We start from the raw sequence: 12,113 nt of genomic DNA on the forward strand, positions 1-12,113 counted from the left end.
AGCTAGGTTTTTATTTTTTTATCATATATTCTTAGAGAATGGTTCTAAGAATTGTGAGTTGAAAACGTAGGTATTATTTATTCAAATTTAGTTTATTTCATGTTAGCTTTGTTTGTATTTTTTTATTTTTTGTTTTGCTTTTTGATATAGGATCCTATATAGTCCTGATCCTTCTGCCTCCAGTGCCTCCACCTCCAAAGCTGTGGGATTGTAAACATGCACCACCATATCTGGCTTCAGACATCATCTTATGTAGTCAGAAAATAATTCTTAAAACCAGGATGTTAATACTGACAAATGTGTCGCCTACAGTCCATACTATTTCATTGCAGTAATATCCTGCAAAACTCTTCAATTCTGACCCTCCCCTGTCCCACCTCAGTCCATAAACCATCCAGCATCAAATGGAGCATTTTGTTGTCTAGCCAGAGCCATCATGTAGGAAGTCCAGAAACTGAGAATGGCTTTTCATACCATATGTACTGCTGTTGCTATATTGTAGCTACTCTGTGTCTTCACTGTTTTATATAGAGGGTGAGTCCCTCCAGTAAGTTTTGAGCACTTGGATGGGTAAACGAGCAGATATATGGCAGCAGCTTTGCAGCTTCTGTAGTTGATTATCCTCATTACCTGTTTATGTTAAAATACTCCAGATCATGAGTACTGACTGTAACTGCTCATAAAGCTGTTACAGTTTTCTAAGATTTCTTTTGTTATGGATAGATGTTAAATGTTAACGAACATACAGCTTGTTTTTTACCCTTAAATTATTAGTCTTTGTTTTTTGTTACTGTCCCCCCCTCCCTTTTACTTTGTTTTGCCTATGTTATTTTGTTACTTGACTAGCCTGGAAGAGCTCCTAGCTGTTCATCATTTGTTCTTTCTGCATCTTTCTGCATCTATCTAGTGTTAATCTTTAGTAAAACCAAATAATTTTTTTAATCTACAAATCAATGATAGTAAGAAGTAAGGTATGCCAATGGTCTAATAAAAGCAATTTAATTTTGTATTTGTTCTTATAGATATATCTTTAAAATTAACTGGTTGTTTTTTGTATTGAAATAATTTGTTTCTGTTTTTCTCTTTCTTCTCTTGCCTCTTTGTAAAGGAGTCAATCACTGCCAACATAAAGTTAAGAAAGCTAGGCGCTTTCTCCCTTTGGTCTTCTGTTCCCTTGAACCTCCTCCAACCGGTACTGCACTACACTGCACAGGCTTTCCTGTCAACCAAGGCACTGCACAACACTAACTTTAGCTAGATGCTTTTAGATTGTCCCAAGCAGTTCATAGCCATACTGAATATCTGTGTATGTGCTGTTCACTGTCCAGAAGTGATAACTTGGGGGACAGGTTTTATGTCCCATAATTGACACAATTTGGGCCACTTTCTTAACAAGATGACCTTTTATTGCCCCTTTGCTGGCTTTTATTTAAATGCATGACAGGGCAAGAAGTAGCTTCCTGGTGGCGTTTCTCTTGTCTTGGTTTCCTACAGGGTTTGTCAAGACCTGTTTCTGGCCTTGTGAATTCTCTAATGTAGCATGTGGGACATGTTCCATATGAGCCCTGGGTGTCTGCATTCTGTGCTCTGGGAGGCCGATATTCAGCAATGCAGCATAGATGAGGCACTGCCTGTGCCATTTGGAGGGTTTCTAGTAAAGCAGTGATTTTGTTGTTGTAATTATTAAAACAGTATGTTTTTCAAAATGTCTGAAAAATTAGTAGTTTTCTATGAATTCAAATGGGAGGCTGAATTGTCATCAGATCCTTGAGAACTACACTTGCCCTTCATAGTAGTGTGGGCATGGCCTGCATCTATCACGGAAACTTAAATCCACTACCTTACCTCCTGGTGGCCCTTTTACTTACATGGTAATAATGAGTTTCATGTCACTTGTATCTAAAAGATACAAATGATCATTAAGGAAAGTAGAAGCCCATTTCGCATTTAATAATGAAAGGCAATCAAATTACTTTTGCCTAATATGGTAGAAAGTAATTAAGCTTTGCTATTCTCCTGTGTAACTGTGTACAATATGTTGGCAGCTTAAAATTTGGCTTAATGGTCTTCAGCTCAAGTAAACACACTAGTACAATTTTTGTTATCTTGTGAATGAACCTTGGGGTGATTTTGTTATTTTCTTAAGCTTTGATTTACTTGTCATTTTAATAGTGTGTTTCCTTCTCTTCTCTCCTACCTTCCTGTCTCTCCTACCCTCTCTTCCCTACTTCTCCTTTCTTTGCATGCCACCAGGATCTGCAGATGAAATTAGTGGGGACGGTAATATTTATTTTCACATTCGTGTTAACTGCTGTGAGATAATCATGTGGTGCATGTATAATAACTTAATTTATGAGTGAGGTATTAAAAAGGAAAGCCAGTGATCTTTAACAGTTGTTCAACAGAGATAATTAGGGAAGTACTAGCAATGGTAATGATTGCTGTTTTTCCACATTTGATGATATTTTAAAATTACATTTAGTGTCAGGGTTCTCATTTGCTTTGTGTTGTTTCTGCACAAAATGAGGTATATTCATTCCAGAAAATTAAGTTACATAAACTAAAATCGAGGGAAATTTGTACTTTTTGTTTTGGTTGAGTGACAGAATACCTTCAGTGGAAATTTTTACTCCTATGTGTTTAGAGATGGAGATGCAAACCTACAGAGAGTGAGCAAACATTCTGAAGATTCTGCAGTTTGTAATTAACGTAATTCCAGGAAAGGTTGTGTTCCTTGTGGAATTTGAAGATATTGTGAAACTTCACTTCTGGGGTACTCTGTGATAGTCAGGTATCAGCTCCTGTTGCTCTGAGTGTTTCTTGTGGTTCTAAACCACCTGCCAGCCCTCCGGTACCTCGTCAACCCACATAGTTCACAGATGGAGACATTGACCAGCAGAAAGAGACCAGAGGTGGGCCGTGGGCTCTAAGCTAGGCTTTTTCCACTTTTCTATTCTGCTTTCTCTGCCTTCCCAGGAGAAAAGGCCCCTGTAGTCATTGGGAGGATTACTGCTAGGCACAGATGCAGATGACTATAGACAAGCAGTGATTACCACAGATGGGTACATTGCAAGCATTTACATAAGCTTTCATCACACTTCAATTTCATGGTACTGTGTTAGCCAGAACAAGGCTATGCCCCATCTTGCAGGGAGTAGCCAAGTTGTAGTCTTGGCTGGGGTCTATAAAACACTAAGGCCCACCTGTTCTAGAACTGCCACTTGAGGTAACAATGTTTTTATGCTTTTAATCATTGAGGGAAATTTTTCAAAAGAGAACTAGCACTTACAGCATCAGAATTTTATGAAACTCAAACTAGAGTGTCCGTAATTAAAGTTCTTATAGAACATAGCCTCTCCTATTTTTTGGTGTGGTACCTGTCTGCCAAAGGTATGATTTGAACAGCAAAAAACAAACAAACAAAAAAAACTGTACTTCTTACCACAGAAGTACAGTACTAAAACATTTCTTCTTCCTTGGCTTCTTACAGATAAAGTATTCCAATTCTTAGTGTAGTCATGTAGTTGGTTAAGATTTTGAATAAAATGGCCTTGTTGTGGCTTTTAGAAAAAGACCGCTTTGTACTGTTATATGGTTTCTTCAGAGTTTATGACATGTCTGTTAACTTGGCAGGATAAGACCCTAAGGTTGATTAGTTTTCCCAAATTACCTAATTGAGCCAGCCTGTGGTGGTATTAGTACATAGGATTAATGGCTCAGCGTAGATACACACAGGCACATACACACATGTACAAGCCACCTCCCAAGGCCCAGGGTCATCAGGAAAGACAATCAAGAGAACAGTTCTTGAAGTTTTGGGTACCTGCCTGCTACAGCAGACATTCCTGCTGGGGATTAGAAAGAGATAGGACCAGAGCTGTATGTCCTGCCACTCACCAGGAATCAGAATTTAGTTCTCTAGACCCAAGGACAGTATTCATGCTGCACCACTGCATCCCTTGTAAACACCAGGCAAGCCCAGTCATGCAGCTCCAGGGGTGTGTGTGCCAGGGTATGAGCCTATGATGCCACTGGTGAATATTGTCAGTTTCAGTAGTGGCTTTGTCTCCTTTTACTGGGCTGTCACATGAGAACTTGTCTCTCATTTTCTGAACTGTGATCTTCTTATTCATATTGTGACACTGAAACATACAAATTATAATAATATTTCCAAATTTAGAAGTTCCTGTTTTTATAATACTTATTTTTATTTATTTTTCAGACTTATCTTATTTTATCTTATTTTTGAGATAGGTTCTTGTCCAGCCCATGCTGGTGTCCAACTTGCTCTGTAACCACGGATAACATTAGCATTGAACATCTAATCCTTATGCCTTCATCTTCTAAATGCTGGAGTTACACATGCGTGCCACCCTGCCCAGTTTCACATGGTGATGGGGACTAAACTTGGGGCCTTATGTATGCTTGGTATACCAACTGAGCTACGTCCCCAGCCTTCTTTTTATTTATTTATTTGGGTCTTGCTGTGTTGCTCATGTTGGCCTTGAACTTCTGGATTCAAATTTTCATCCCACCTCAGCCTCATGCACAGCTGAGATGACAAGTATATATACCTGACTTTTGAACCTTGAACTTACAGGCTGATGATCCCAAAATTGTCTACCAGTTCACAGGTCTGATGAACTTGAGTGTCCCTGGAGCAAAATTGTGCCCCAAAATATGTATTTTAATAGCCTTAAAGCACAGGATTGTCTGATCTCACAAGTATAAGTCCAAATACTTTTTTGTTGTTTTTGTGTTTTTGAAATAAGGTCTCTTTTATGCAGCTCTGGCTATCTTCAAACTCACTTTGTAGACCAAGCTGGCCTTGAATTCACAGAGGATCCACCTGCCTCTTCTTCCCAAATTCTGGAATTAGAGGTGTGTGCCACCATACCTGATTCCAAACCCTTTGAAAGGTCAACATCTTAGAGCCAAAGCTTTGTGTCACAGAGCCGTGTTGAGACCCACCCACCTCCTGAGTTTGTGTGTGAGAACAAGGATCTGATGAGAGCTCATAGCATTCAGCATTTGTCAGCCTTTCCCAATCAACTTACATGGAAAATATGGATCCAGCTTCCTTTTTTCCCTCCTTTTCTTTTCTTATTTTGGTGCTCAGATCTCCAAACCTTTTTTTTTTTTTGTCTTTACTCTGTTTTTCCTGTAATGCTGTTTTTGAGGGGCATTTTCTGGCTGGCCTCCACAGCTGCCCAGGGAGCTTGGACATGTAAATCACCTGCATTACCAGTTACACTGTCCCACACTCCCTAAAGATATAGACTTTCCCTGGTTTCTACTTATCCTACAGTATTCTCTGTATGAATCAATCCATAAAGCAATACACAACTTTCATAAGTCCTCAGATTTTGTGTAGAACTCAAATAACATTTTAGGAAATACACAAATCCTTTCTGTTTTGATGGTTTTGAGATGAGGTCTCACTCAAACTCTTGAATGATCCTACTACCTTTACTTTCCAAGTGAGCCACTACACCAGGCATATACAGTCTCTTGTGGTTTTGTTGTTTAACTGAAATGTAGGCAATGTTATTTTCCCAAATTGATACTAGCCTGCTTTTTAAAAGCCATTTCCATTTCTTGCCTTCTGAATTGTTTCAAGGTTAGTATCTCCTGGGGGTTTTATGAGCTTGTCTTGGAAGCACTTGAGTTGAATGAGGACTGACTGAAAGGTTCTGCAGGCAAGAACTCTTTACCTTCAGGTCCTTAGATAGCCCTCGTGAACAACAGCATCAGAAGTGCCTGCCTTTTCTCAATGCCTGTTACCATCGTCTCCTCCTTTCATCATAACCCCATAGGTGCATGCTGCTGTCTTGAACACATGAAGGCATGGCTGTGGCATAGGCAGGTAAACTGATAGATACAGAATGCTCTGCTGCATGCTGTCTGTGCTTCCCTGAATAAGTTTCTCAGGTCCTGAGTGTGTACTGTCTCACTGTGTTGCCACCATGCAGTCATCCTTATTGCTTAGCACATAGCTCATGAGCACCTGCTTTGTGCCAGGCACTGTGCTAGATGCTGAGGCACCGAGGAGAATATGTATAGTAAGGCCCTGCTCTAGATAAGCGGGCAGATAAGTGTTGAGGAAGCCAACTAAGGAGGTAGTTAAAGGATGACATTAGGGAATTAAAAACAAGGAATAGGATTAATTAATTTGAGGAAAATTTTGAAGCAAGGGATGGTAGCAGAAACCAAAACTGACTGTGAGCCTATGTGAGCTTTAGGACATAGTAATGCTCAGGTGAGGTCGTCTGTTGGTGACATCTTTCATTCAAGCAGTAGACTCCAGTTACCTGAGAGGATTGACTTTGGAACGAGCGTGCTGTGATCTTCTGCTACCTGAGAAGTTGTGCTGCAGTGACCTTGGTGCATTCAGTTTATAGGGTACTGTGGTGATTAAGTCTGCTATATTTTGAGAAAAAAATTGACAGAGACCCATCTGAGTAGGGTGTTATTTCTATAGTCTCAGCTATTGCAGTAGAATCCTTTCCACCATGGTTATTAGAGATGCATGAACAGCTCTCTCCACCCTCTTTTATAGACTGTCTTACACAAATGCAAAGTGGAAGGCCTACAGGGGCAAATCTCCGAGAACTCAGTAAAGGAGACAAGAGGAGAAGGTAGAAGGTGACTTCAGATTCATTAAAACTTTGTATTAGGGACTGTAAACACTGACTGCTTGCTCTTCCAGAGGACAGCTTCAATTCCCAGCACTTACATGGTGGCTCACAACCGTTTGTAACTACAGTTCCAGAATCTGATGCCCTTTTCTGGCCTCTGTGGGCACCAGATATGTATGTTGTACACAGACATACATGCAGGCAAAATATCCATATACATAACAGTTTCAAAAATTAAATTAAGCTGAGCGGTAGTGGCTCATGTCTTTAATCCCAGTCCTCGGGAAGCAGAGGCAAGTGGATTGTTATAAACTCTAGGCCAACCTGATCTACAGAGCGAGTTCCATGACAGCCAAGGCTATACAGAGAAACCCTGTCTGAAAAAAGAAAAAAAGAAAAAAGAAAGTTTTGTTTTTTTTTTTAAAAAAAAAACTGGGTGTGGTGGCACACACCTTTACTCCCAGCAGAGGCAGGTAGATCTACATGAGTTTGAGGCCAGCCTGGTCTACAAAGTGAGTTCCAGGTCAGCCAGGGCTACATAGAGAAACCCTGTTTCGGAAAACAAAACAAAAACTTTGCTTTTAAGTTTATATATACACTGCTTATAAACAAGTGAAAATAGTACTTCCATCTGCCATCTAGGACTTAGGAGAGTGGATTTGTTGATAGTGGTTTTTTTAATCCCTAATCAGACTTTTTTTCTTTTAATTTTAACTTTTAATCCCTTTTAATACTGACTACACATTCCCTTTAGAGCAGTGGTTCTCAGCCTTCCTAATACTGCAGTCCTTTAATACAGTTCCTCATGCTGTGGTGACCCCTCAACCATAAAATTATTTCATTGCTACTTCATAACTAATTTTGTTACAGTTATGACTTGTAATATAAATACCTGAAATATGACCCCTGTGGAGGTGGTGACCCACAGGTTGAAAACCACTGCTTTAGAGGTTTGATGGCTGTGATTATCTTGTTTGCTATAGTGCATGCAGTGGCTAACTTCCTCACCACTGGAAAGAATGTGCTTTCTGGCATTCCCTTGACTGGTGTGCTTTTGACCTCCGTGCATGAGAGTGGTACACTTGGAGCTCCTGGGTTCAGTGCAGGTGTCAAGCCAGCACTGGGAGAGCCTTGTCAGCAGCTTGGCAGGTCTATTTAGCTGCCTTCACAGCACTGGTGTTGCTCAGCAGTGGCAATTTTCTCTACATGAGTGTTCTTTTTAACTTTCCCAGTATGGTCATGGTAGGTTAAGTTGCTGCATTTACCCAAAGGAATTATTGTAAGCCTGAGCTTAATCACCTTATCTCAAACATAACTCAGTTTAATATGCTGTTAGTTTATTCTTATTCTTTTTATCAGATCTTTTGCCTGGGTAAAAAGGCACCAAAAGATAAATTGCTGGAATGTAGTTTCTTTAACCTAGATAGAATAAATGCAATAAATCAGCCCAGTATAGTCTCCTCAGTAATTGGGTCACTGTATGTTCTCTGAGAAGAAACTGACCATTGACCTTGCAGTTTAAATGGAGCAAAGTGGACTTTGAAGACACCTGTCTCACTTGTGAATTCACATCAGGCCACAGTGTGGTACATATGTACATTTGGTGCAGTTGAGGGAGAGCTCTAGGTTAAATAGACATCTCCTTTGAATTTTGTAGTGCTTTATTCACATATTCCTGGTGTTCACAAGGACTATTAGGCTATTTGCCTTTTGATAAAAAAGTTTGTTTGATGATATAAACAAATGTATGTGATGACATTGGGCCACATTGACCCTTTTTTTCCATAATTACATGTGAGCAAAATCTAAATTCTAGTTTTCTGAGGAGAACATTTGCACAGTGTGGGTTTGGGACACAGAATCCTGCTGCTTGAAATTATGTTAAAGGCCAAGTGGTCAAGCATTTGAGTTCGCCTAACCTGTCTGTTTTCTTCCAGAGACAGATGACTACGCTGAGATTATCGATGAGGAAGACACATACACCATGCCCTCAAGTGAGTAGGCTGCTTCTCACAAAAGCTTTAGAAGAGCACATCTGTCATCTGAGCACCTAACAGAAATGTTCTTTCAGCTTTTGGGTAGAAGTCTGTATACCTCCCTTAAAGTCAGAAGCCTGAAATGCAGTTGCCAGAAATAATTTCTTTCAATTAATTGTAGAATTTTTGTGACCTCATTTTTTTTGGTTCTATGATAATGTAGCCTTCACTGATTATTTTGCATCTATAGAAAATGAGTATTATTTTGAGTTCAGATGTGCATATGCTCAGACTGAGTGGTGTTACTTTAAGTTCAAAAGTGTATTTGCATACATTGTGTGGCTTGCTTTTCTCCTTGAATTATCCTCATTGCCATTCACTAGTGGAGACTAGCCTTCCATCTAAGCAGCACACTGGAAGGAGCTTGCACAAAACTGGACAGCACAACACAGAACCCTTTATGGCCTATTCCAGCTTGGAAAAGTCAGCATACTCTTTTTTTCCCAGTGGCTATGCACCTTATTGGTAGAAGAAAATCTACGTGCCCCAGACCCTGCTTGGGAGTCTGTTGTCCTCATATCTTGAATTAGATAAGTTCTTAAATTTTCACTTTGGTGTAAAAATCAATCAATTAGTTAATTAAAGACCACATCTAGGCCTTAAAAATTAACTTGGAGTCCAAATTACCTGATTTTATGTATTTTAAAAAAAACCTACTTTTTTTGAAATTCTATACTTTTCTTGTTGAATATTTTTAAAGTGTTCTCCTGTGGATTTTCTGTATGCATTAGGGAGACATTACCAAAACAAAGAGAAAACAGACAGCCTCTGAGGTTTGTACTTCTCTGTGCATGTCCACCTGTCTTTCAAGAGTCCCTTTAACATCTGAACAGGAACTGAGATGAATACATAGGTTTGGGTTGCCAGTAGCAACTTGGAAAATCAGTTCAACTTGGGTTTGCTATTTTGACTAGCCTTTAGTCATTTCAGAGAATCCACGTTTGTGTTTTGTTACTTATAATAGACTAGGAAATGCAAATATCTTTTATCCAGAATTTATGAAATACCTATTTAAATGTCTTTGAGTTAACGTGAAGATGTTTAGTTGTTATATGTTTCGTTCCTTTTTTATTCATCTGTGCTTAAAATACTATTGAAATGTATTCTCCAAGTTTGTTGTTGTTAACCTAATTGCTACTAGCAATTTCTAAGCAAGGTCTTCCACTTTTTTTTCCCTCTCTTAATTGCAATACAGAAAGCTATGGAATAGATGAAGGTAACAGGATCCTTTGACATAACTGCATTTGCTTGCAATTGCCACCATGGAGTGATACAGTGTTTCAGTTTTAGTTAATATGTTTTCAAACTTGTCATTGGTTTACTCATACTGTTAAATCGATGGAATTATTAGCTAAATTGATTTTAAAGAGGAAGGAAAACAGCTGTTTAAAACTTGTGCGATCTATTGGATTTAGTTGTCTGACACAGGAGTCTGTTAACTCTTATCTGTTTTGTGGCTCATGCCACAATTGGAACACATGTAGGGTGGCATTGGGTGATTCTCATGCTTGAAGTGACCCAAGACTGAATTGCTAATCTACCTGAGTTTGGTTTTTCTGTGTTCCTAGGAGATATTTTATTTCCATGTGCCTCAGCAGTCTACTAAATAACTCGCTGTAACTCATCATTTGGGAATACATACTCTCAAACATTTCTGCTGGTATATTCAAGTCAAAGTCATCTAATTTTGAAATTAATTTCTAGAAACTGCCTCTTTAAACTCTTTTAGCTCCATAAATAGAGATAGGATTATAATGAAGTGGAAAACTCTTAAACTTTTAAAATACAGTTTACTCCTAACAGTTTAATGTTGCTTCCATACTTACAAATTTCAGTTATTTAAAAAATAATTGCTTTAAATAATTTTTATAGTCTTCATATATTAATATCTAAACCAGTAGTGATTATTAATTAAGCATATAATTAAGTATTTAGAGCCATTATTTAGAAAATTATATGATACCAAATAAATCAGATTCCTAAGCACATTATGGACTTAAAAAAAAAACTACATTCAGCCAAACTCATTGTTTGGTAGTTCTGCTAATGCCATAACTGATTGATTGATTGATTGATTGATTGATTGATTGATTGATTGTCTTTAAGATAATGTTTAAGAGAGTTCCACTCTTTCAAACATTTTTATGTTGATATGCTGCAAATGAAAATGTATTCATGAATGATAATTAAACAAATGTATCATGCTATACCAACATTTGGAATTCTGTGCCTTTTTATATATGTGTGGGTCGTGTTTTTCAGCCAGGGATTATGAGATTCAGAGAGAAAGAATAGAACTTGGACGCTGTATTGGAGAAGGTCAGTTTGGAGACGTACATCAAGGCGTGTACCTGAGCCCAGTAAGTCCTTTTGACTATCAGAAATCAAGACTGATTTTTTGATTGTTTAAGTATATAAGGCTAGTGTTTACAAAATTGTGCAACAGCTTACCACAGTCAGTTTTAAAACTCTTTGTTCACTTAAAAAAGTTGGTACCCATCAGCAGTTATAGTTCACACTACACATCTCTCCCTAGCCTCTGGCAGCCGCTTGTTCCCTTTCTGCCTCTTGGGTGCCTCTCAGTTTCCCTGTTGAGGGAACTATTTCATATAAATGGAATCATACAGTATGCCTGCTTCTTCTTCTTTGTTGCCTTATAATATATATTCCTTTGCCTAGATGAGCCGCCTTTTAATTATCCTTTTTTAAAATAATTTATGTGTATGAGTGTTTTGCCCGCATGTATATATGTGCATCATGTACTGTACTGGTGTCTAAGGAGGTCAAAAGAGGATGTTGAATCCCCTAGAACTGGAATTACAGACAGTTGTGAGCTGCCTTGTGGGAGCTAGAAATTGAAGTTGGATCCTCTGGGAAAGTAGCAAGGGTTATTAGCCAGTGAGCCATCCCTCCAGGTCCCATTCATTTATCTATTTTCTACTTACTGAACATCTAGGTTGTTTCTACTGTTTGGTTATTAAATGCTGCTATGAACAATAATATGTGGAACTTCCTCATATAGTAATTATGTTTAACTTTTTATCTACCAGTTTTCCAAAGCACTCTTTATTTTACATATCTCCTAGCCAATATCTCCATAACTTCACTAGTGTCCCTCATACTTCTCTTTTTCTTTCTAGATTGATGATTTTTAAATTATGTTTCAGAATTTCAGTATATACTTCTTGAAGAAACTTTTTCTTTTTTCTTTTTTTTTTTTGGTTTTTCAAGGCAGAATTTCGCTGTGTAAGCTGTCCTAGCACTTACTTAGTATACCAGGCTGGCCTCAAACTCACAGAGATACGCCTGCCTCTACCTCTTAAGTGCTTGGATTAAAAATATTTGCCACCATTGACCCTTGAGGAAACTTTTTTTTTTTTTTTGGTTTTTCGAGACAGGGTTTCTCTGTGGCTTTGGAGCCTGTCCTGGAACTAGCTCT

General features: G+C 38.4%; 1 protein-coding gene across 10 annotated transcripts in view; it reads left to right on the top strand.

The window, feature by feature from the left end:
- Positions 1–12,113, top strand: part of Ptk2 (protein tyrosine kinase 2) — a 190,499-nt gene that overhangs the window by 104,522 nt on the left and 73,864 nt on the right. For 4 of the 10 annotated variants that reach the window (XM_026782712.1, XM_026782708.1, XM_026782707.1 and 1 more), the window contains exons 14-18: positions 1,109–1,192; positions 2,254–2,280; positions 8,576–8,632; positions 9,870–9,890; positions 10,937–11,034. In XM_026782712.1, the coding sequence (XP_026638513.1) occupies positions 1,109–1,192; positions 2,254–2,280; positions 8,576–8,632; positions 9,870–9,890; positions 10,937–11,034 (287 nt within the window). The remainder of the gene's footprint in view (positions 1–1,108; positions 1,193–2,253; positions 2,281–8,575; positions 8,633–9,869; positions 9,891–10,936; positions 11,035–12,113) is intronic. The other 6 variants (XM_026782709.1, XM_026782710.1, XM_013348935.2 and 3 more) reach the window with 4 other exon arrangements.

This window comes from Microtus ochrogaster, chromosome 15, assembly GCF_000317375.1.
Source record: "Microtus ochrogaster isolate Prairie Vole_2 chromosome 15, MicOch1.0, whole genome shotgun sequence".
NCBI classification, from domain to species: domain Eukaryota; kingdom Metazoa; phylum Chordata; class Mammalia; order Rodentia; family Cricetidae; genus Microtus; species Microtus ochrogaster.